The sequence below is a fragment of the Rhineura floridana genome, chromosome 8 (genome assembly GCF_030035675.1).
Source record: "Rhineura floridana isolate rRhiFlo1 chromosome 8, rRhiFlo1.hap2, whole genome shotgun sequence".
In the NCBI taxonomy this organism is placed as follows: domain Eukaryota; kingdom Metazoa; phylum Chordata; class Lepidosauria; order Squamata; family Rhineuridae; genus Rhineura; species Rhineura floridana.
In genome coordinates this window covers 32,119,003-32,145,160 of record NC_084487.1, presented here as the reverse complement: position 1 = coordinate 32,145,160, position 26,158 = coordinate 32,119,003, and the positions used below count along the sequence as shown (strand labels likewise).

Here is a 26,158-nt window from a genome sequence, read left to right as displayed (position 1 = left end):
TGGTGTGTTTGAAGAAGGCGAGATTCCCAGGTGGGCAGAAGACTCGGAGTCGCTCTCATATTTGAGCTATTAGCGTGGGGGGCACGAAGAGGGCAACAGCCGCCGCCACCCCGCACAAGGGGGTAATGCCACTTCCGAGGCTCCCCGATTCTTTATAGCTCGTCCTCCCTTCAGGCTCCCGGCGACAATGGGTGAGTTCTTCCCCATTAGAGAAGGGAAGGGGATGGAAGAAGGTCCAGCCCAGCAAAATGTCTGAAGCGGAGACTCTCGAGAGCAGTTCGCGGCGGGACCGTGTCTGGTAGGAAACTGCTTGAAAGGGCTGAAAGGAAGATCTCGGCTCTCTGAACGGCGATCAGGCCGCGGGGCAGGGAAATGGTGCAGACCGTGAGCTATTGACAAGACCGAGGCTTCTTTCCCGCCCCTCCCCCGCTGACTTGAATCGGCTTTATTTATTTATCCTCCCTCCCCCCTGTCTCTCCTGTCCCCCCTGCAGCCGCACTCACCATCGTTTTAAATCAGACTTCGTTTTGCAACGGGGGAAGACGACGCCACCAACCCCCCGTGGTCTGTATATATGCGAGTATCTACCTATGTAAAGATCTGTACGTTGGAAAACCTTGCTCTACAGAAAACGGAAGGTCTGGTGTAAAAGGGGGGGGAGGGGTGCGGGAGGAGGAGGGGAACCACACACACCAACCCCACCGAAGATTCCGGGGGCTGGGTCTCGCGGAAAGGAGCAAGCGCTGCCCGTGGTGCTGAATCGCGCAGCTCTTCCAAGCTTCACAGTTACGCGGTGCCTCCCGCCCTCTCTTGTCTCCCTGTCTCCTTCAAGCCGCCTGCCGCAAGCTCTCCGCGGGGGAAACCGAGAGAGGAAGGCTGCGTCTCGCTGCTTGCGACGCAACAACGAGAGCCCAGCCGCTCTTCCGTCCGTAATCTGGCGTGTTCCATCTCCGGGCGCTTCTCCCCTTACGTTGCCTTGATTACGGGAGCAGACAACAAAACAAACGCACTGAATCAGTTGGAGAGGAGGAGGAGGAGGAGGTAGAGCGGCGGCGGGGGTTCGACGAGGGAACCAAGATGTCAGTGCACTGCTACAAAGCTACAGGGCGTCTAGGGCAACGCGGCAGAGCGAATGGACTCCCGCGTTAGGAAAAGAAGGGCTTGGGTGGATGTGGGTTTGGGGGATCGTGTGTCTTAAGAAGCTCCAGATCGAAATCGACCAAGGGCAGCTTTTCTCTTTCCCCGCCCCTCCTCTGGAACAAGCAAGCCGATCAGCTGTGACTAGGATTCTTGCAAAATAATAATAATTATTATCATTATTGTTATAAAGGTACCCTCTATACCTCCCCCAAGCTTCCCAGTCTTTGGAAGCAAGTTTACTGGCGGCTGAGAAGCTGAAGATTGCAAGGGGCTAATTTTTTTAAAAAAAATCTTAATATTTTTATTTTGATTTCTCAACCGTTTTTGCTCCTTGGATGTAGCTCCCTCAAAGGGCTGATAGAAGTAGAATACATACAAAGCCACCCCTCTGGTATCTCTGAGTGGTTTCGAGCTGGGAAGGCTCAGTGGACTGGTCCAGATGGCCAGACACAAGGAGGGGATGGTTATTTACCAATGACTACGGTTTTTCTGGCCAGTGACAAGATCACTCTGCTTTAGCAGGGCTCTGTATTGATTGAAGTGGAAGCTTCAGAATTTCCTGGCCATTTTGTCCCACACACCCCCTTCTCACCTTTTGTCCACAGGCAAAAGCCTGAATGAGCGCCCAGCATACTTTCCTTCTGGGGCAGAAGTTTTTCTCTCCCTTCATCCCCCAGAGTTTGATGACTCTTCAGTTGCTTCTATGTGATCACTGAAGAAAGCTACTGTCCACTGACACCTGCCCAGGAGCTGGGCTCATATTTGGTATCCCAGTTTGAAGGGCTTTTGCCTCCCAGTGAAGATGCCCATGGTGTTTCTGTGAAGCGAAGGTATGGCTGCTGGAAGGTTATTGCTCTACGCTGGTCTCTCGTTAGCATTGTGTGCTCTAGGCATGCTGGCCGTGGCGATCTGCTCTGACCACTGGTATGAAACAGATGCCAGGAAGCACAGGGAACGGTGCAAAAGCTTCACGACCCGGAGGAATGATCCCGGCTTCATTTATAATTCCAACAATAACCTGCCCCTCAGGGCCAGCAGGTCTAGGCTGGACCGTTGGGAAGGGAAACTTCTCTTGGCAAGAAATAGGAGGCAGCTCTTTGCCATGAGTGCCATCGATGAGTGCAACAGACAGTACAACTCTACTAACATGGGACTGTGGAGGAAATGCCACCGGCTGGGATTTGACCAAGACTTGGAGGAGCTCATTGCTAAAGGTAGGGTTTCTTTTCAGAAGTAGCTGTTGTCCAAAGTCACAGCGTGAATCAGCTGAAGCCACAAGCAAGCCTCTATGCGAAGTAGGGCTTTCTAGCTTCAGCCAGCAAAGTCCACAAGCCCATCCACCAGATGATTCCATTGGCCCAACAATCACAGGTGAGATGGCGCTCTTTTACAGAGCTCAGGAATGGGAAGGATGTTTGTGGGCAATGACATGGTCTAGTCAAGTCACTGAGCATTTACAAAGAATGAGGACATTCTGCTCAGCTGCAGACTTACTGTCTTTATAGGAAAGGATTTGTAAGGTTCCTCAAGTCTATCTTCTGATTTATGTCTTGTCATTTTAAAAAAATAAGGTCACACATCATTGTGGCACCTAGAACGCTTTCTTTAATTCATAAACAGGGCAAGAAGAGACACAGGCAAGCATCTTGAATGTGACCCTGATTAGCTGAATCCAGCTAATTTTTCGTTGTGGCTAATCTTACACCAGAAAGATAGAGTACTTCTGAATAGGCTTCTTCCAACAACAGATAGGGGGAAACAAAGAGAAATGCAAGCAAGTGGGAGAGAGAGAATGCTGGAGTTTAGTAGTTACGGGTTATTTAAAAAGAAAGCCTTGAATTTCAGTTGGCAAAAATACTGTTGAATAGAAGTGATAAAGCTCTAAAATGGAATGATTTTATCCCTCCCCTGCAAGAAGACACATACATTGACCAAAAGCACCCATATATTATCCTCTCCTTTTGTATGAATCTTTTGGCTAACAAGGATAGTCAACGTACATGGATTATTTCTTCTGCTCATATCACAGTACACCAAAAGGTATATAATGAAGCAACTTCAGCAAAACATCTATCTAGGCAAAAAATATGTGTAAGGTATGTGTAGGTATAAGCAGAATGTTTCTGCATGAATCCTGCCTGTGTTGTATCATTGTGCTACAAAATTTCCTCCAATGGTTCTTAAGCCGAATTAAAAAGGTCACTTTGCACAGTTTTTGTTACATAGAGGGATTAAGCTAGTTTCCCCACTATTTTCCAGAGCTTCTGTTTTTAGGAATGTCAAATAGCTAAACACTTCTTAAGCTCCATGTAAGAAAAATATTCTTTTTATCTTTGGCATAGATTCCAAGTATATTTGCATAAATATATAACTTAGTTCCATTTGCTTTACACAAAGATTGCAAAGGTCAACACTGTGACATCAAACACCCTTAATGAATGAGCAATCAGACTGGGAGCCTGTTGGCTGTTTGTAATGAGTTCAAAAGCAGCCTTGGGTTTAATGGCCAGAAGGTATTATGGGCTAGTAGCTGTTTAGTGACTGTATGAAATGCATTCTTGGCTCTGGTGCAATTTGTAATGGGCAACTGTCCATGATCAAAAGATGTCATCACAATTGGCACCCTGATTGGCCGGCTCAGCTGGGAAACCAAGCAATCTTCCAGGTCAGACTTTGGGTTTATTGGCATAGCAACAGAAGGAATGATGGGACTGTTTCTTGGAAAGACTTCTTCTCTGGACGAGTAAGTAACTGAGGTCTCTGTTGCTCATAGGTGCAAATAGCCCCTAGATTTTATCTTGGCAATAAACTGCCAATATTATAATGCCTTTATCCAAATCTATCATGCAACCACACTTGGAATACTGCATACAGTTCTGGTCACTGCATCTCAAATGCAGAGCTGGAAAGTGATTGGGAGTGGGTCAGTGGGCTGGCACAACTACAAGGGAGGGTCACAGAATTTGGGGCTTTTTAGTTTAGAGGAAAAAAGGCGAATAAAGGGCTAAATGGCAGTGGTATATAAATTTGATCAAGGTGTGGAGAAAGTGGATAGGGACAAGTTTCCCCCCTTCTAGAATCTAGGGACTTCCAATGAAGCTGAATATTTTAAGATTCAAGACAGACGAGAGGAAATACTTCTTCACTCAGTGGATAGGTCAACTAGGGAATTTGCTACTACAAGGTATACTTGTGACTACCAATTCAGATTGGTTTTAAAAGAGCTTAGACAAGTTGATGGAGATAGCTATTGGCAGTGTTATCAGGCATGATATATATTACCTCCAGTATTAGAAGCATCATGATTCTGAGTACCAGTGACTGGTATTCAAACAGTGGGAATGGGCTGTTGCCCTTATGTCCTGCTTCTGAACGTAAACTGAGTAGCTTTAGTAAGCATATGGTTATTCTGAGGATGAGATGATGGGAACATGATAGGGATAGGATGAGTTATAGAACAGCACCCATTCTGATGCATTGAATAGGAAATGTACCGTAGTTGCCTACTCTTCTGTACCACAACTCAATTTTATTTATTTGAAGTATTTTATATGTCATCTTTTAGAGCAAAGCCCTCACAAGACAGTGCACAATGACATGAGATACACTGATACATTTGAAGCATCAAAAACCACAATAATATAGCACTGTAAGCATAAAGAATGTGGCAAATACTACTAAAGAAAAGCAGCCTGTTCAAAGGCCTGCACTCTAGGAGGTATGCATAGTTCCGTAGGGAGAGTGTTCCACAACTGCAGGACCACCACTGAGAAGGCCCTATCTCTTATTGCTATCAACCTAATTGATCTCACTGGCAGGGATGGGAGCAGGGCCTATGCTGCAGATCTTAAGGAGTGGGCAAGTTCATACAGGTGAAAATGGTCCTTTAGATAAGCTGGCCCCAAACCATTTAGAGCTTTATAGCAGGGGAGGAGAACCTGTTGTTCTCCAGTTGTTGCTAGACTACAATTCCCATTTCCCCTGAACATTAGCCATGCTGGCTAGGGCTGATGGGAATCAGAGTCCAACAACACATGGAGTCCCACAGGTTCTCCATTCCTGTTTTATAGGTGGGTATAAGCACCCTGAGTTGTAACCAGAAATCTACTACTTTTCATTTACACAATACTTTCAATGTGCTGGATGCTTTATTCCTTTTATTTATTTCATTTGCTTCCCATGAAAACATATAAACACAGTTTCTAGTGCATTTACTGTCATTCTTAGTGACACCTGGATAATTCTTGTTTTAACAAATGAAAAACTGAGGATGAGATATAGGACCTTGCCCAAGACTGCACACTGAGCCCATTGTATTGCAGTGGTTAGATTGGTGGGTGAGTATGTGGGGAAATCCAGGTTCAAATCACTGTCTGGCTATGGAGCTCACTGGCTGGCTTTGGACAAAGCCATCCTCTCAGCCTAATCTGACATACAAGGTAAGGTAAGGATGAAATGCCCAAAGCAACTTGGTGGAAGAGTGGGATACATATGCAACAAATAAATGGCACAGGTACAGTCTGAATTTGGCTCACTCATGCTCAGGGACTATTTTATAGCACCTGGATCACATAGCCTAGATGTGACAATGCAATTTAAATCAAAACATTAACATGTGATGAGTTTTAATTGTTTGAACGTATACCATGTCACCATCAATATATTTTTATGAGTTGGTGGTTTATAATTATTCCTATAAATAAAAACAAATACATTTAATAGTTAAATACATTTAATAGTTGAAGAGATGGCAAATCTGCCCATGGTGAGGGCTGCCTTAGTTACATTGACTGGATTGCTGCAATACAAGATATGTGGGGCTGCCTTTGAAGAGTGTTTAGAAACTTCAGCTGGTCCAAAATTCAGTAGCTAGAATTTTGACCAGAGCTGGTTATAGGAAGCATGTGACTGCCCTTTTGCTACAGCTTTAATGGTTTCTGGTTTGTTCCAAAACTGCTGGTAATTACTTTTAAAGCCCTAAATCAGTCCTCTAGATGTTGTTAGATTTCCATCAACCTCAGCTAGCACAAATAATGGGAGTTTGAGTCCAACAGCATATGGAGAGCCAGATGTTAGTCATCCCTCCTCATTTAGGACAAGGATATCTACATGATTTTTTGTTGTCCCATATGACAGGGGACGGCTGTCTTCTGATTTGTGAGATCTGCGTTGTGTTTTACTAGAACTCTGAGATCTAATAAGTGAAATCAGGTGCAGAAGACATACATTTAGAATGAAATACTATGGTGTTTGAAGCAGCTGCTGAGCACAGGGATTTGTTTTGAGGATCAGAACCAAGCTCACAGTCCTTACACACAAAAATCTATTCCTGGTTACCTCATGCCTTCTTCACCTCAGCAGTCTAATTTGTGTGTGTGTGTGCATGCATGCATATGTGTGTGCATGTGTATGCATGAGTTAACCAATATGATGAGGGCTCATTAATGAGAATATGTGGCTTATTTTGAGGTAGACAGCCTGTGTGTGGGTTATTTTGTTGTTGATTTGTTGTCAAAAATCACTGATGATATACTGCAAATCATCCAGAAATCTGCCTTCTACCTACTCCTGCCATATGAACTGCTCATCAGGGCCAGCCTAAGACATTTTGCTGCTGTGGTGAAGGACAAGATGGTGCCCCCTTCCAGTGATGGACAGCAATCTCCATCACACCTAAGGCAGCAGGCTAGCAGAGGCCATGCTGCAACAGAGTGGAATGGTTGAGAGTTTGGGAAGAATAGCCAGGAGCTACTGTTTCTGCCCCTGATCATCTATCATCTGATGGTACGTGCCTCATTCCATCTAATGGTGGGACTGGCCCTGCGGGTCATTAAGATCAACTGGAGAAGCTCTTGTTTGTATCAACCAACACGTGACTTTCATTTAGCTGGGATGCAGGAGAGGGTCTTTCTTACACAGACACACTTCTGGCAATCTTCCCATGGAAGGCCTGCAATATCCCCTCCCTGTTGGCCTTCCCCCGGCTCACAAAGACTGTTATCTTTTGGGAGGCATTTGGCCTGTCAAACAGTTTTGAGTTTTTATCTTTGTCCTTTTAATCTTCTGGTCTTATCTTGCTTATTTCTTATTTTAGCTGTTGCTATAAACCTCCTTGCAAACTATAATGGAAAGATTGGTTATAAATGTTTTAAATAAAATAAAATAAAATAAATAGCAACAACAGTTGAGTTAGAGGGGGCAGCAACCTGTAATACTAACACAAAAATAATAAAAATTATAGCAGAGGGCTTTTTATTGGAAAATCAATATATACAATCTATACAGAAAAGAAAATTAACTTAAAAAGAAAATGTACATTAAAAACAAACAGAGTTTTAAAAAACACTTTGACATCCCATTAAGTTCAGGCTACTTGTGATTACCTGTGGAAGAATATGATGCTATTGGCTTTTCGGGTTTTTTGGTTAAACACAAGGAATAAGGCTCTATCCAGCTAATAGAATTTTGACTTTCAAGAGTTATGTATATATGATTTATATACCACCATCAAATCCTCTAAGCTATTTACACAAACTATACAATATATATTAAAATAACTGATAAAAGCAGATGTTAAAAATAAGTTAGCCTAATTTTTTTCAGAATAAAATCAGCAGTTTTAAAAATATACATTATATTGTATTTTTGTTTTAATGATCTTGGTTGTTTATGTATATATATATATATATTAAAAATAAGTGGTTTATAAATGTTTTTGAATTAAAAATAAAAATACATATTAAAATACATATCAAATTTACATTACATGCCACATTTACCTGTTTTAGCAGATGCTGAAAACAGTACAGTGAAGGCCTACTATCAATGGGCAGAGAGTTCCAAAGTGTATGAATTGACACAGTGAAATGAAACATTATTTAGCACTTGTAAACACACAAATTTAAGAATTTTATCCAACTTTTACGTATGAGTTTCATGGAGGCTAGCAATTAAAACAAAATAATAAAGCATCATGAAAAACAACAGTAACAAAACAGCAACAAGCATCATAACATCAAGGGGAAAAAAGAAGAAAAAGCCAGTAGGAATAAAAGAGGATTCAAACAGGGAGAGCAGGGCCAAACTACACCTGATGATACCTTCCTCTTGTGCTTGGGTGGTACTGTTTTGGCTACATAAGAACACTATTCACAGTCTGAACATCGGAAATGGAGGGAACAATTATAGTGATATTCTTTTACCTATAATCAGTTCTTACCATTTCTTTTAACCCAGTCCTTGACTACCAGCTGTTTTTCCAGGTACATAATGTTCCAAGGAGCTATTCATTTGACTTCCTGCTCTCACAATAAAATGCTTCCGGAGAACTTAATAGGTATTTTCCTAGAGAGAAGGGAAATGAAGCCCATAGCGGAGGAGGAAATGGTACAAAGAAAGATTCCCACGGTTTCTCATGCTGACTTCAACCGGAGATTGCCACTATACACTTCAGAGAGTTTATTTGATCTTGTCAATTTCAAAGCAATCCCTTAATGCTTGTATTGGGATTACTCTGAGCGACTGCTTTGATGTATACTACACCTACCTCCTAAGACAGATAAACTGAGTCTACTCCAAAGGGTCCACCCTGGAACTGGGCAAAGAGAAAATGGGATGAATGAGACTCAGGGAATCCCAAGGACATGTGCAGCACAACCTTGTGGGTGTTTACTAAGATGTAGGCCCCATTGAATTCGGCAGGATTTACTCTCAAATAAATGTACACAGAATTGCATCTTAAGTGGGACTGACTTCTGACTAATAGATAGGTTGGGCGGTTAGTGAGCTGTACATGCTGCAGAGTCATTTGCCTAGTTTCCAAAAGCTAAATGTTGTTATTATTTGCATTTGTATCCAACTCTTCCTCCAAGGAGCTGAAGGCTGTGCACATGGAAATCTCTCCACTTGAATTTCACAAGAACCCTGTGGGGTAGGTTAGCTTGCGAGGTGGTGACTGTCCCAAGGTCATCCAAGTTGGCTTTAGGCTTGAGTTCACTCCATGCATTCCCTCCTATACTGGTGTTCCCTCCCTCAACCATAGGCTTGCTTGATGGCAGTGGCAGGCAGCCTTGAGATACCATTTAATATTTCCCACAATGCCCCAGAGTGCCTGATATAGGCTGCAAACACACTAGTCCTCAGATCAAAGGATTTCCATTAGCCACGCCTGGAGGGAGAATGGGTAGATCCGCCGATCAGTTGTGAAATCTATTTGAATTTTTTAAAATATGCACTCAAGCTGCTCCCACCAGGTTTTACAGTAAAAAGGGTCACAGTTTGACTAGTGTCATGTGCCCCTGTTTTCAAAAGACAGAGGTGGAGATGCACTGGAACCGACAGAATAGTGTGTTTCTACCTGTAGTGTTGATCTAGGCATTGTGGGAAATTTAAAATGGCTGCTCATGGCTGCCCAGAATTGGAGTCCCAGGGCATGTGCCAGCAGGTCCAGAAAGGGTGATAGGACCCTGGAAGATGCCTGAGGAAGCCAGGTGCTGACACTAGACCTGAAGGTCACCCAGCGAGCTTCATGGCTCATGGTGGGCTAGAATCCAGGTCTCCCCACTGTAAGTCCTATGCTCTGTCCACAACATCTCACTCACTCTGACTCATTTATACACAGTAGTCTTTTAAAATGGGATGGACAGATAGCAGGATAGATTTGCCCTACCTGTCAGTCACAGAATATCAGAGGATACCATTGAGAGCCAGTGTGGTTAGAGCATTGGACTATGATCTAGGAGACAAGGGTTCAGATCCCCACTCAGTAAGTGACCTTCGGTCAGCCACTGTCTCTCAGCGTAACCTATCTCACAAAGTTGTTGTGAAGATAAAATGGGGAATGGGAGAACCATGCATGCCACTTGAGCTCCTTAGAGGAAAGGTGAGATAAAAATGTAAGAAGAAAATATAAATAACTATGTAATGTGCCAGCTAAATTGGTTTATTCACATTTATTTTACTTATTTATTCAGTCTATTATTCTACAAAGAAGCTGCATATGTGCGATCCTCGGGCAGTTGCCTGTACCACCTGCTCTTCAGATCTCTTTAGCTGTATTCACATCTAGCACCTTCTTAACTGTCCTTCACTGAAAGGTTGCAGGGTGCTATAGAAAACTGTGAATAAAACGAATTCACACAGGGCCCGTGTACAATTTTAAACCAATAAACAGAATACAACAGGACAAGAACCTGGGTGCTATTTGACTTCATCTAAGTACTATGATTTGCAAATGGGCAGCCTACTAATTTACCCCTCACTCTTAAATGCATTTGTGTAGAAGTGCCTTCTATTCAAATCAATAGAGCTTATACAAAGGAGTAGGTTTTTTATTATTGTAGCACATAAAAGCTAGAAGGAAAGGAAACCTGCTTCTAATGTATCAGTGCTTAACTTGAAAAGTAGAGCGTTCTCATTTGTGCTGACCGCTGTCTGGAATTCTCTTTTATCTGAGGCTTATTTAAAGGTAAAGAAGGGTGTAAGATTTTAAGAGTAACAATGTCGGTTTGCAAGTGCTAACACTGTCCTCCACATACATTTTGTGTGTATGTTATTACCTTTATGGGGTGGGAAAAATGTTTTTCAGATTTTTGCCATTTCAGATGAAAGCCAGCTGTGGTGGGTACCTATTGGCTAGTTCCCAGAATATCAACAATACACATGCTCCTTTCCCCCAGCAATCCTCAGAGAAGTCTTGCAACTGTTTTTATAGTGTTTGTGATATTTTTAAATGTGAATGATGAATCCACATCTGCATCCATACATGCTTCTTTTAAAAGTATTCATGAGGAAAGGGGCAAGAAGAGGTCTAAACTGGCTTCAGTTTGCTGTGTACGACAAGCTATGCAAGCTGGTTCACTTTGTGAATGTAAAACCTGCTGTGACCCCTCTAAGAATTCTGCATTTGTCTTCTCCCTGTCAGTGTTTTGGAGCAATGTGCTGGGTTTTTGTTTGCTTTGTTTAACTTTTAGGTTGAATGCTCTCCACTTTTGTATTGTTTTAGGAGGTTACACTTCATCCTTGTATTATATTGGTTTGTAAGCATTTGACTATACTTTGCCTTGGACAGTTGGTCTGGGAAGGCTGTTTATATGTTTCTTAAAACATTCCTCCTTCTGATTTTGGTGAAGTGGCATCCACCCCAGCAGTTCCTGAGAAGGGCAACTGATATACCAATGTTACACATGTACATTTGAATCCCCACATGTGTGTATACTTACTGGAAACTCAAACAACACCCCTGAGAGTGTAGTGGAACCTTTGACTGGAATTAAACCCACAAGTCACTCTTATGTATTAACCCTTAACCCCAACAAAGCACCCAAAGAATAATGATTGGATTATTAAAAGAAAAAACAGGAAAAATATTGCATTTTTATAATTACAGTCAATGCAAGTAGCATCTGACTTTGCCCCAGTCTTTGGTTCCCTAATGCTCCCTAATAGACAGAATAAGACAGAGACCCTAAAGTTACGGTACGTTCAGAGTTGCATCAAGTCATACAGAGAGAAAAAGAAGAGAAAGGAGCTCAAGAGCTGAGGGTGAATATACCTTTTCAGAAGTTTGCAGTGAGACTCTAAGGTCAGAAGGGAACTTCTGCATCTTGCCTGTGAGCCAAAGCTCCGCCCTTACTGTAACTTTTGCTAGACTTGAAAGTTCTCACCTTTCCTTAGTTCTTGTGGTTCCGTGCAGCTCCAATGTTGTTCCTAGGGTGCGTTGTATAGAGTAAGGCAGCAGCTGAGTCCCCAAGAGAAGTGCTGCAGACTCCCCCAAAATGCTATATTTAAATATATTTTGGATCTCTATTGGACTGAATGTAAATTGGGAGGGGGAATGCTGATGCAACATATGAGAGACAGTGGAAAAGGCCGATATTATTGATAGGGGTTCTGGTTTTACCAGATGTGTTTCCTGATAAGACTCCTGCCTCCTGAGGAATGTTACTGTAAATTCCTGGTTTGGGGTGATTGATCTTTTATCCTCTAAAAGAATATCATAACCTTTTATCAGATGGCCCCATTGTTTATTGGAAGGGGCTGTTCTCTAGTGAAACAGAAACTCATGATTTTTAGGTCTCTTCCCTTGGGAGTCAGGATGGCTTCTGGCAGTTACAGATATGATTCCACAGAAGAGCTGTTTCCCAGGATTCTTTGTGACTCATAGGCTTCCAAACTTTGGTTCACTGAGATGAATGAAAAAGCCCCAAACATAGATATCCCTTTACACCGGCCCTGGTCTTCGTAGCATAGAATAGTGGACAGCTGGACCTGGAGAGGCTGGCAGGAAGCTGATTAAAGCAGTGGTTCCCAAACTCCCCTCCCCCAGACCACTTAAAAATTGCTGAGGGTCACAGCAAACCACTTACTGATTTTTCTGCCTGTTGTAGCAATTGCAGTGCTCTATGCTAGATGCTTTATGATTTTTAAATGTATTTTTCTGTCTTCTTTTAATGCATTACATTTTGAATTCCATAGAATATAATAAAATACAATAAAAGAAGCAATTTAATGCAATTAAAAATCAATATGGATATTTAATGCATTGGATGTGCCATCTTCAACCGCCAATCCATAGGCATGCTGTGGACCACTTGAGTGAAGCTCGCGGGCCACTGGTGATCCACAGTCTGGAACACCTGGTTAAAGCAAACAAGTGAGCTGGTGATATCATCACAGTGCAAGACTTGCTTAGGAAGCCAGTTCAATAAGTATTGTATGATCAGCTTTTGGAACAATGAGAGAGAGCTCTGAGGGAACAATGAGCTGAACATTTTCCTAGTTTATTTTTATTTATTTTAAAATATTTATAGAACACCTTTATGAGGAGAACTTTCTCAAGGTGGCTTACGCACAAACGCAGACACAACTTTAAACTGTAGTAAGATAAAATACAATGCAAAACTTCCAGTATAACCAAAATTAGGGATGGGTGAGAAATTAGATTCAGTTTGCATTTCAAGCTGAATCTATTAAATTTGCACTTTCTGAAATAATATGAGAACTGAAACACAACCATCCTTCAGAAGTCACACTTATTCAAATTTTGCAATGCACTTTGCCAACCGACGTTTACAAAAATTATATGTTAGGGGAAAGTGTGCATAAATATGAATACATGAGTGAAAACAACATACAAAACTACATTATATGATGAGAAATTGCTTGCAAAAATGTGTTGATTAGGAGAAATTTGCACAAATGCTGGAGGATTTTCATGAGGATTTCTTTTTAAAAAATTCACAAACTGCTGCAGCAATGGTGAGAACTGAATTTCAGATCAGAAACATGAGAAACTGAGAGAATCAAAATTGACAGATTTCCATCCCTAATCACAACATTAATAAGATCTGAACAGGGTGGTTGATGGCAGATGCTCTTGGAGGTCACTGATTCATAGGGTCGCCATAAGTCGTAATCGACTTGGAGGCACATAACAACAACAATCAGCCAAAAGGAGCATAATGATGGGATGGAAAATCATTCATGAGTAATCAGTTGAACTTGTGAGTTTTCAAGACATTTCTGAAAACATGAAATCTGGTAATTTGATGGAGGTTGGCTGGAAGTGAGTTCCAGAGCTGTAGGACCACCACAGAGGAAGTCCTGTCAGAAGTGGTGATCGTGAGAGTGAGTTACCTGTCCCAGTCTCTGAAGCTGGCCTCACTGTTCTGGCATCAGGACCTTCTGCATCCTTTTCTTTTGCTTTATTTTTTAAATAAATTTTAAAATTACATTAAATATATAAAACACAATGACATTCATATCCATCATTAGAAACATGATGGCCTTAACTATTGTATAAGATAACAAAAAATTGCATTGTAAAATATATATAATATTAACAAATGCTAAAGAAATCGTTAATTTACAAACCAAAAACCAAAAACCAAAGCTAACCCACCCTCCTCCTGAGTCAGAACATGATCTTAATCATGATCCAGGTTGGATCAGGGTCCCCACAGACACTTGTTTCACTCTGTTTTTTCTGTATTATGGGTTATTTTTCCTGTATATCTCTATGTTTCTGTAGGTCCACGATTTTGCTAGAAGTGATACTGTCCAAAACATTGCCTACAGAGTACTGAAGAGCTCAGGATTCAATGGCAGCTGGTAGCTCCATGTCAGTGGAGCAATGCAATTCACAATGGGTTGTGGGCCAAACTTTGAAGGACCTGTCCAAGGTGCTGAAACATAAAAAAACTTCGTTCAGTAACTTGGACAGCTCTGTGAAAGTTCAGACTAAGACCCAGAGCAGATTTCACAGCCCCACTGACATGGAGCCACCAGCCACCACTGTCAGGATTGCTTTTTGTTAAAGCACAGCAGTACATGATTTTTTAAAAGTTAAAAGCTTCATTTAATCAATCCTACATTGGTCTGCTTAACATCAAACCCCCAGGGTTCCTCAGAACTCTTCAGGCTGCATTTTAGACAGCCTTATGTTTAAGGCCTATTGGAGGCACCAGAAAGGCCAAAGTGAAGCTGCAAAGTCTTAAAAAATGTACAAGCAAGAATACACTGTACTTAGCCCCCTCTTAATTATTTTAAGGTAAGAAAGAGTAAGCGGCAGACCCTTGCTCCCCTGTCCCCCAGATATGAAACTAATATGGATTATGGAGGGCAGTGAATACCTTTTACTTCTCAAACAAGAAGTTCCTGGACCTACTTGTCTGCAATTTGGCAGGCTTATTCCACTCTGGATTGGTGCTTTGGCCACTTTCATCAACTTTGGCCAAAGGGGAAAACATTAATGCTGTTTTTAGATTCTCAATTATGTGAATGGGAAATTCCTTATACCAAACTCAAGACCATTGCCCATTTTCTCAGGACTGCAACTTTGTTTAACCTGAGTACCCAGACCCTCAAGAATAGAAAAATTGTTCTCACTACATCATGTGGGCCCTGACTGGTGAGGATGGGAAACAAGAAAAGTCCAACATGGACTTGTAAGAATCAGACCAACGTAATGGGTCCTTGGCCTATAATCTGCCTCACGCCTTTCTTCCCAGTTTACATTCCCGATAACATTTGCCTCCAGATATTTTGCATTGCTCTCAGTTGCCTGATTCCCTTGTCCTTGCCTCTCAATGCAATACATAACTTAAGAAGAGTCCTGCAGGATCAGGCCAAAGGCCCATCTAGCCCACCATCCTGTTCTCACAGTGGCAACCAATCTACAAAATCTGAACCAATCCCTTTCTCTAGTTAACAGCTAAGCTTTCAGTTCTGCTTTGAGGGGGATTTTTTTTTAGAAAAGAGCTTTACCTAGTGACCACTTGTTTACTTGGTTAAATATGAGTTTTGTACTAAGAATGACAACGCTAGTGGGAGTTCTCTGTTTCTTCCTATACATGTGGTTACATGACTGTCATTGCCATGACATTTTCCTATCATGCATTAAGTGATGGGTCTAACATCTGTCACATGTTGTTCGTTGGCTCTGACATCTTCTCCCTAAGGTAAGACTGAGTGCAATGCAATGTTTTCTTTGTTTGGGGAAGGTGTGTGTGTGTTTTCTTTTCTGAGTATGAAATACTTTCAGCATCCTAAAGCAAGGTCAACAAAGTGCACCTTGTATTTAAAAGGGGGGAAATTCATGGCATTTACTGTATATGTAAGAGACGCATTCACAGATTTCCATATAATGTGTTCATGTAGGAAGCTTCTTTATATCAAGCTGGTCCACATTCACACCAGACATTTATTCCACTTTAAATAGTCATGGCTTTCCCCAAAGTATCTGGGATGTGTAATTTGTGAAGGGTGCTGAGAGTTGTCAAGAGACCCCTATCCTCCTCACAGCTACAATTCTCAGAGTTCTCTAGTAAAAGGAAATGACTGTTAAACCACTCTGGAAAGTTGTAGCTCTGTGAAGGGGATGTCAACATTCATGCCGAGACTACTTTGTCTGGGGCGGCTCAGGACTTCATGGCTTCCATGACAACCATAGGGCTGTCTCAATATGTTAGTGGTCCAACACATGTATCGGGGCATACTCTTGACCTTATTTTTGCTACTGGACATGGGGATAGTGATCTGGATGTGGGGAGTTTTACGTCTCTCCCTTTGTCATGGACAGATCACTGCTTGCTGAAGTTTAGACTTTCAGTAGCCTCTTCCCTCTGCAAGGGTGGGGGACCTATTAAATTGGTCCGCCCCCGGAGACTAATGGATCCTGAAGGTTTTCAAAGGGCTCTGGGGGATTTTCCGGCTGATAGGACTGGCGCTCCTGCTGAAGCCCTGGTTGATCTGTGGAATGCGGAGATGACCCGGGCTGTTGACACGATCGCTCCTGCGCGCCCTCTCCTGTGTAAAGCTCATACAGCTCCTTGGTACACTCCAGAGCTAAGAGCGATGAAGCAAGATAGGAGGCGGCTTGAGCGGAAATGGAGGCGAACTCCCGACGGATGCAATTATGCGCTGGTTAGTGCTTCTACTAAGCTGTATGTAGCAGCGGTGAGGGCGGTGAAAAAACAACATTTTGCTGCCACTATTAAGTCATCTCTCTCCCGCCCAGCGGAGCTTTTTAGAGTTGTCTGGGGGCTTCTCCACTCAGGCCTTCAGGACACGGTAGAATCATCGGTGGCCCGCTGCAATGAGTTTGCAGATCACTTCCAGAATAAGATCTCATGCATCCGCTGGGACTTAGACTCCCAAGTTATAGCAGTTGATCCTAGTGAGGTGTCCGGAGCACAGTCTTGTCTTGTCTTGTTGGATGAGTTTCAGTTGGTTCAGCTCGAGGACGTGGACAAGGTGCTTGGACAGGTACGTGCAACCACTTCGGTACTGGATCCTTGCCCTTCTTGGCTAATAAAAACAAGCAGGGATGGAACAGCTGGCTGGGCCAAGGAAGTGATAAATGCCTCTTTACGAGAGGGAGTGGTCCCTGGCTGTCTGAAAGAGGCAGTGGTGAGACCACTTCTGAAAAAGCCTTCCTTGGACTCAGAAAATTTTAACAGCTATAGGCCAGTAGCGAATGTTCCATTCCTGGGCAAGGTCTTGGAACGAGTGGTTGCTGGCCAGCTCCAGGTGCTATTGGATGAAACTGATTATCTAGATCCATTTCAATCGGGTTTTAGGCCTGGTTTTGGCACCGAGACAGCCTTGGTCGCCCTGTATGATGACCTATGTCGGGAGAGAGACAGAGGGAGTGTAACTCTGTTGATCCTTCTTGATCTCTCAGCGGCTTTTGATACCATCGACCATGGTATCCTTCTGGAGAGACTTGCGGAGTTGGGAGTTGGAGGTACTGCTTGGCAGTGGTTCCGCTCCTACTTGGCGGGTCATCTCCAGAAGGTAGTGCTTGGGGAACATTGCTCGACACCGTGTGTTCTCCAATATGGAGTCCCGCAGGGGTCAGTTTTGTCTCCCATGCTTTTTAATATCTACATGAAGCCATTGGGTGAGGTCATCAGGAGTTTTGGAGTGCGTTGTCATCAGTATGCTGATGACACACAGCTCTACTTCTCCTTTTCATCTTCTTCAGGTGAGGCTGTCAATGTGCTGAACCGTTGCCTGGCTGCGACAATGGACTGGATGAGAGTTAACAAACTGAGGCTCAATCCAGACAAGACTGAGATGCTATTGGTGGATGGTTTCTCTGATCGGATGGTGGATATATACCCTGTCCTGGACGGGGTTACACTCCCCCTAAAGGAGCGGGTTCGTAGTTTGGGAGTCTTTTTAAACTCTTCCCTCTCACTTGAGGCTCAAGTAGCCTCGGTGGCAAGGAATGCATTCTACCAACTTCGGTTGGTAGCCCAGCTACGTCCCTATCTGAGTAAGGAGGACCTTACATCAGTGGTACATGCTCTGGTAACCTCGCGTTTGGATTACTGCAATGTGCTCTACGTAGGGCTACCTCTGAAGACAGTTCGGAAGCTACAGCTAGTGCAAAATGCGGCAGCCAGACTGCTAACAAGGACCAAGCGGTCCGAGCATATAACACCTGTTCTGGCTCGCTTGCACTGGCTGCCAATATGCTTCCGGGCTAGATTCAAAGTGTTGGTATTAACCTATAAAGCCTTATACGGCGTGGGACCACAATACTTGTTGGAACGCCTCTCCCGATACGAACTGGCCCGTAAACTACGTTCTACTACGAAGGCCCTCCTCCGGGTTCCGACTCATAGAGAGGCCCGGAGGGTGGTGACAAGATCTAGGGCCTTCTCAGTGGTGGCCCCTGAACTGTGGAACAGTCTCCCCGAGGAGGTGCGCTTGGTGCCGACGTTGTTTTTTTTTTGGCGCCAAGTTAAAACCTTCCTCTTCTCTGAAGCATTTTAATTTAAGTTAATTTAATTTGTAAAATTTTGTTGTAATTGATTTTTGACTGTTTTTATATGTTTTGCTGTATCATATTGTGTGATTTTATTGTATTCTTTGTGTTCACCGCCCAGAGAGCTATTGCTAGTCGGGCGGTATAAAAGCCTAATAAATAAATTAAAAAAAAAAAGGGCATCTCCTAACAACTTTCAGCACTCTCCACAATCTACACTTCCCATTATTCTTTGGGAACAGTCATGACTGTTTAAAGTGGAATAAATGTATGGTGTGAAAGTGGCCCTAGAGAGAATTGTCCTGTTGCTCAGGATTCTCTGGCAACAGATCTCCAGGGTTTCTGAAAAGGGTGTTTCTGTGCCCTACCTGAAGGTGCCACAGATTGAACTTGGGACCTACTGCATGCAAAGCATGGCCTCTTCCACTGAGATACAGCTTTGTTGCAGTATGATTGTTTTCACTGTGTACGGCAAGAGTAGCTAATGTTTTCCCTTGAGATGTTCTTGGATTATTTATTTATTCATTCATTTGTTACATTTATACCCTGCCTTTCTTCCACCATGGAACCCAAGGTGGCATACATGTGGTTCCCAAGCGGTCTCCCACCCAGGCACTGATCAGACCCAGACATGCTTAGCTTCAGCAAGGTGGTGGCCTCATGTCCATTCAGACCATAGCCTGGGAACACAGATTGACAAATTACTACTCCCATCATTCTTGACCTTTGGCCATGCGTGATGGGAATTGGGTCCAACAAAATCTGGAAACCCCAGTTTGGGGTTGGCAACCCCTGGCATACATTGGCTACCCCTGGCATATGGGAATACATTCCTAACCTTTGGGCTATCTCATCTTGTGAGATGAGGTCCAAGATGTAAGGATTAGAGCCAGGGTTGGGAAACAACAAGAAGAAAGCACTAAGGACTTAAGCCAGCAAAAGCTTGGACAAGGACAGCCAGAGGTAAGAAGGCACCTGGATGCAATATTTGCTGGATGCTGGATACCTGGTGATGACCTACCTAGACTAGCCATTTCCAAAAGAATTACTCTGCAAATGTGGGAAGTTGCCATGGGATCACAGTATGTCTGTAGAAAAGTACTTAACTCTTCAGAAAAAAACCCAATATTAAAAGACCTTGAGCTAAAAACAAAGATGGAACTGACTTTAAAAAGCCTTGAAAACCAGGGTTTTGGTATCCCTGCTTCAATGTTCAATGTTCAGATTGCATAGCCGACATTATTGTAGTGTAACGCTAATGTAATGTAGTGCAACAGGGTCTAGAAATGTTCTTTAAAAACAAAACAAAGCATGGTGCTCTTACAAAGGGTTAAGACCACAGTTTATGTAACCTGTAACAGAACTCTGAAATCCGACACATCTTTAGATGTGTTTTTCAGAATTTAGCACAAAGTGGATTTTGACTCTTAGCTAACAGCTCTGTGCACTAGCACAATATTTGTATCATTTTAAAGGCAGAAGATAAGTTTTAAGGTATTAGGATGTTTCTTACACCTTAGACCACCCCAGACTAGACCTGGAATCTCTCTTGGTTGGTTTTTCATACTTCCTTTGGAGCAACCTGCACTACCACTGTGGGTACAACAAGGAATGCAGAAAATACTCCTTGAAGAGGATTTCATATGAACCAGAGTGGGACAACTAACCGAGACATTCTATATATGAAAAGTGAGCTCATTCCCTGACTGCCTGTCCTTATATAGCCAAAATGGCATCATCCATGCATGAGAGGAAGGGTATCCTCAGACTTAGGGGAACCCCAAAGTTTGCAGGTGAAAAAAAGTTAGGAAAAAACCCTAAGAGGGAAACACTTCGCCTCCCTGAAACATCCCAATGAGGACCAAGTATGTTCAGTGGCCACAGAAATTGAGTGTCAAGGGGGGGGCAGAAAATGGGGGTAAAGGAAATGAATTGGAGTATCCTGGAAGGAGGCGTGACTGGGTTGCTGGAACCCTGAACACACTTCTGTTAATTTACTACAGAATTCAGTGCACTTTGAGAGAGAATTTCAGCATGTAGCTTGATCAGGAAAGAATCTGTCTGGAAACTGGATCCTCAGAGAATTTAGTGATGTTTAAATCCTCTAGAAATCAGTGCTGAAGCATTTATATGAGGAGCTAACGCAAAGGATGTAATTTTTCATTGAGCTATTACATGATGTCAGGTCGTGTCTTGAACCAGGGACTCGAGTGACAAAACCGGACGGGCATCTAACTTTGTGCCACCGTAATGATTTGCTAGAAGAGGGAATGGATAGACTAACTGCTATTGTGCTAGCATTGTGGAATAGTAATGGGGTGGTATTGCAGCTGTCAGCTCAGGAGACATCAGGTGACCCTGGGAGATACTAGGGGTCCACCTGGCTCTTTGAATTTTCAGACCGTGGTCTGGCTCCACAGTCTAAACAATTTGTTGTTTGGGTACAGGCTGAGTTGCTCTCAGACTGTGTGTCTCACCCCACAGCTACCTACCTGCTTGACTGTGTGTCTGTTTGGTACTTGCTTGATTTCACATTGCTTGCCCTGACAGCTATGAAGTATACGGTAAGTAACTTCATACAGTCATCCCCAGTAAAGCATCATTTTAGAGTGGGGTGGGCAACCTGTGGCCCTTCAGATGTTGTAGGACTTCATCTCCCATCAGCCCCGTCCAGCATGGCCAATGGTCAGGGATGATGGGAGTTGTAGTCCAACAGCATATGGAGGGCACTGGGTTCCTCTGCTGTAGAGACAATGGTGCTATTCCAGCAAAGGGCTAACAGAAATATTGACAACTCTTATCTTCTGGTGTGCAAATGTCCTTCTTTCCCAGGTCTTTTTCCTTCCTATGCCTCTTTCCCATTCAGTTCTTGCCTGTCTGCCTGGCCCCTCCCAGAGCTTCCCTAGGTGGAACCTGAGGCTTTTCTATCAGCACAATTAACTCTCTGCTTTTTTGCCCAGTAGCTGCACTGCTAATTGACCCTTCCCTTACCGCATTTAAAGCATTATGTGACACCTTCACAAAGATGTGGCAATTGCAAAAGTCAATGCTTGTTCAGGGGAAAAAATGGCTGTCAGATGACGTCTATGTACTCATGTCAGGCAAACACAACTGACCACTGTGCCGCCAGGTGGAGGGATTCAAGCAGAACTAGCTTGTCATGAAGTTGATGCTCACAGATATGGAGACCCAGTGTGGTGTAATGGTTAGGGTGCTGGACTGTGGTTCAAATTCCCACCCAGCCATAAAGTTCACTGGGTGATCTTGGGCCAGCCAGTGTCTCTCAGCCTAACCTATCTCACAGGGTTGTTGTGAGAATAGAATGGAGAGGGGGGAATGATGTACACCACCTTGAGCACCTTCGAGGAAAGGTGGGATATAAATGTAATAAAATAAAATAATAAATAAATATTTATTTTGTGGTGGCCCTTTAAAACATGGAAGGCTTCAGATATGTGGTAAACCAGGGGTGTTGCCTTTTTTAAAACTTTTTTTCTTATAGCAGGGCCGAGGACCTTTTTTGGCCCTATGGGCCAGATCTTTATCTTCCCCCAACCCTCATGCCAACTATGACCAGTGGGTGGATGACATCAGGTGACTGAGAGGTGGGTGGTATTGCCCACTGGTCAAAGATGACCTGTTGGGTGGGGGAGGGCTTTGCTTGACCAGAGCATTCTCCGGTGGAAAAGAACTGGCAAAGCAGCAACCAGCAAGATTGATGTCAGTTGGTTGACAGGTAAGCATGGCTTGGGATAAATGCCCTCGTGAGCCAAAGTGAATCCCTTGGTGCCCCAAATTGGCCTGCAGGCTGGAGGTTCCCCACCCCTGATATATAGGGGGGCTGGGCAAATGGCAAAGTGCTATGTAGATGAGGCCCCTGCCTCCCATGGGCCATGGGTCTATGCCTTGAGTCCCTTCAGTACCCAGAATGCCCTTGTGGTGAACCAAGTATTACCAAGGCTTCTGTTATCTGCCACAAATGTAGATAGGCTGTGGGTGTTGCTCAGTGATAGAGCAATTGCTCTGCACGCAGAAGGTCCCACGTTCAATCACTGGCATCTCCAGATAGGGCTGGGAGAGACTCATGCATGAAACCCTAGAGAGCGCTGCCAGTCAGTGTTGACAATACTGAACCGGATGGACCAATAATCTAATATGGTAGGGCAGCTTCCTTTGTTCCTAGATCTTCGGCACCCTGAAGTGAACTAATGAATGATGGATGCTGCAGCTACCACATGAAACATAGCTTGTCCATGTGGCAGCTGTGGAGTCCCCTGAGGACTGGACCCTTTCAGGAAACTTATTTTCACTTGATTTTCTCTGTCTGAAGGCTGCTAGACTTATTACTTGGGGGAAAATGGGATTGTCCGAAACCTCCCTGAATGTCCACCAGCTATCAGAGACTGCAGTACAACAGGACTCTAAATAGGAGTCTTGCAGGCCAGGGTCTAATTGTCTACTACGTTCTGCACCACCAAGCCTTACACGGCCTGGGACCACGATACCTGATGGAACGTCTCTCCCGATACGAACCTACCCGTACACTTCGCTCAACATCGAAGGCCCTCCTCCGGGTGCCTACTCAGAGGGAAGCCCGGAGGATGGTAACAAGAAAAAGGGCTTTCTCAGTGGTGGCTCCCGAATTATGGAACGATCTCCCTGTGGAGGTATGCCTGGCGCCAACATTATTATCTTTTCGACACCAGGTAAAAACATTCCTTTTCTCCCAGGCATTTTAATAATTTAATAATCTTAATATTAACTTTTAACAATATTTTAACATCTCAATTTATTTTAGCATTTTAGTATGCTAGTATATTTGTATTTTAGTGTGTTTAAATTGTTCTATCAGTGGTTTTAATTGTATTTTGATGTCTTGCTTGTTGTGAACCGCCCAGAGAGCTTCGGCTATGGGATGGTATAGAAATTTAATAAATAAATAAATAAATAAATAAATACTCAGGGCCAAATGAATGATAAGCTGAATGCATGCATGCTTTTAATGTGACTTAAAAATAACAGTGGCATGGCTGTGGCTGGTCAGGAGAGGTTCCTTGCACACTGGGGAGCATTAACCCTTCTCCATTGCACTGCACTCCCAGTGCAGATCACTGCAATCCATTGCACTCATTCCTGGGGGGCAGGGAAGTTGCATTCGTGTCAATGGCAGTTCTCTTCCAGGGTAAATGGCAGCTTTAGTGCTGGTAGTGGTGGGGCAGTTTTTACTGAGACTGTGGCATAGGAGGAAAGGATGAAGCCCCACTTCCCCATCTGCCATGGTCCTGATCTTGCTGCCTGGCGCTGACATGCTGGGTGGTATTTCATGCTAATCATACTCAGACTAGTCTCATTAAAGTTCATAGGCACAACTAACTTAGGTTCATTAATTTCATTGGGTCTACTCCGAGCAGGACTTAGTTGAACACAGCCCACTATTTTGGAGATGCTAAAAAGGGTTATGAGTGAAGTTTTGCTGGCTCATACAGGTGAAATGGTTGCTGCTGCATTAGAATGGGGCAGAGACATACAAGTTAGATGTCAGCCAAGCCTCCACCTTACCCACAGCAAACAGGCAGCGATTAACAGACAACTGCTGGGAGGAAGGGCAGGATATAAATCAAATAAATAAATAAATAAACATTCTTCTTGGGAAAAGCATTGATTTTCAAAGGCGGATGCCAAATGCTTTGCTACTGTTTATGATGGCCGTTGTTGCTATGAGGGTGACTCCTTTGACATTTTAGGGTAATGATGTAAGGAGCATGGGTGCATTTTCCTCTGGTTTTCATAGGAGGCATATGTGAACCAGCTTGTACCTGTCACATTTTTTTTTTGCCAACTTTGTTTCAAAGGGCCATAGGAGACAATATCCTCCAGCAAGTGTCTGCCTGATGATCTTGATTGTTGGTGTTCAGCTTGTGTGACCTTTCCCTTTGCCGATGTTTGTATATCTGTACGCTCTCATCTCTTTCACCCAAGATTGCCATTTCACAGCAGTTAAAGATCTTTAGGGGAGTGATTTCTTGAGTGCTTTAGTGGTCTGCTTTGCTCTGCTTCAAATTGCAAAGGAAGAGTTGCAAGTGACCAACATGTACTTTGACCTCCAGGTTTTTTTTTTTTTTTAAATTACTGGGTGCACATATATAAGTAGACAGATGCCTGGAAGCAGTGGCAGCTGGTGGCTCCATGTCAGTGGGGCAGCGGAATCTGCTCTGGGTTTTAGTCTGAACTTTCAAGGTGCTTAAGCACCTTGTACAGCTCCTTGAAAGTTCAGATGAAAACCTGGAGCAATGGAGCCACCATCTGCCAATGACTGGAAGAGAACCAGAAGACAACCCATTCTTAGATCTCTGTAGCAAGTGATTTTGGGTGTCACGAAAGGGCAGCACATGATTGGTTATTTAGTCTTTTAATTATTGCATCTTTTGCCGCTCTGGGCTCCTGCTGGGAGGAAGGGCGGGATATAAATCTAATAAATCTAATAAATCTAATAATAATAATAATAATGATGATGATAATGATAATAACAATAGTAACAACAACAAGAACAACAACAATTTATTGTTAAGGAGGAGGGAAGGAGTTTGTGGGATTTTCTGCATCAGTTGCCAAAATAAGTTGGTTGGCCTTGGTTATGGCTGTGCACTTTGACATGGCGGGGGTGAGAGGATGTTATTTGCTGATCTGCTTCAGGGAGAAAAACGTCTTGGGCCAGTCTGTATGAGAGAGGTTGCAGTAAAACCCAAAATTTGGTGAACGGTTTTGGTATCTGGCCAGATGGCTGCTACCAAAGAATTTGGGGAACTTCAGTATATGCATCAGTTCCTGTGATGCCACCCAGTTCTCTATGTACCCCACAGGCATAGATACACCCAGGAATTCTGTGCCTGTTGTGGCATGTACAGTGCAAATTTAGCACGTCACTCTCTATTAGCTAATGGGAAATGATGAGAATGAATGATGATTACATTGATATTCTACCTTTTCTCCAATGAACTTAAGACTGTGGTCATGGTTATGTTCCACCCAAAGTTATCCTCACAACTGTCACTGAAGAAGGTTGAGCTGAGAGATAGTAACCGGCTCAAGGTCACCCAGTAGTTGAGTGAGGATTTACATCTTGGTTAACAATGGGCAAATCTGTGAATTTTGCTTTTCCTCAGTTACTTATTTTTCCAGTCTTGAGTTCACATTTCCACATTGGTTTCAGATTTTCTTTAAAAAAAATGCCCATGAAAATTCATCATTTTAGTGCAAATTTCTCCTTATATGAATATTTGTCTGCAAATTTTGCCTAATATACACACCTTTGCAAACCTATTTCTCATCATGTAATGCATTTTTGTATGTTATTTACACTAAAATATGCATATTTATGCACACTTTACTTCAGTATATGCATTTTTGTACACATTACTTGGCCAGAGAATTGTAATGTAAAATTCAGATAAGTATGAATTTCAAAGGATGGTTATGTTTCAGTTCTCCTCTTGTTGGTGAATAGGTAGGTTAACCTTTAAATGAGAACTGAATGGAATTTCTCCCTCATCCCTAACCTGGGTCTCCTGACTCCAAATATAACCATTATATCTCACTGCCTTTTTATGTTATGTTCTGCACTCTTTAAGTTGCAAAAAGCGCAGAGGCCTCTAGGTCCTGGGAGCCTGTTGATGATGTCATTGGTATGTTTCAGGGCCCAGAAGCCTGAGATGAGACCTAATGTGACCTGGCATGACATGGGAT

At 43.2% G+C, this 26,158-nt stretch overlaps 1 protein-coding gene across 1 annotated transcript in view; it reads left to right on the top strand.

The window, feature by feature from the left end:
• The first annotated feature begins 682 nt into the window (after positions 1-682).
• Positions 683-26,158, top strand: part of TMEM178B (transmembrane protein 178B) — a 384,208-nt gene continuing 358,732 nt past the window's right edge. Inside the window, exon 1 of the mRNA XM_061638769.1 lies at positions 683-2,354. Within this exon, the coding sequence (XP_061494753.1) occupies positions 1,973-2,354 (382 nt within the window). The 5' untranslated portion in view covers positions 683-1,972. The remainder of the gene's footprint in view (positions 2,355-26,158) is intronic.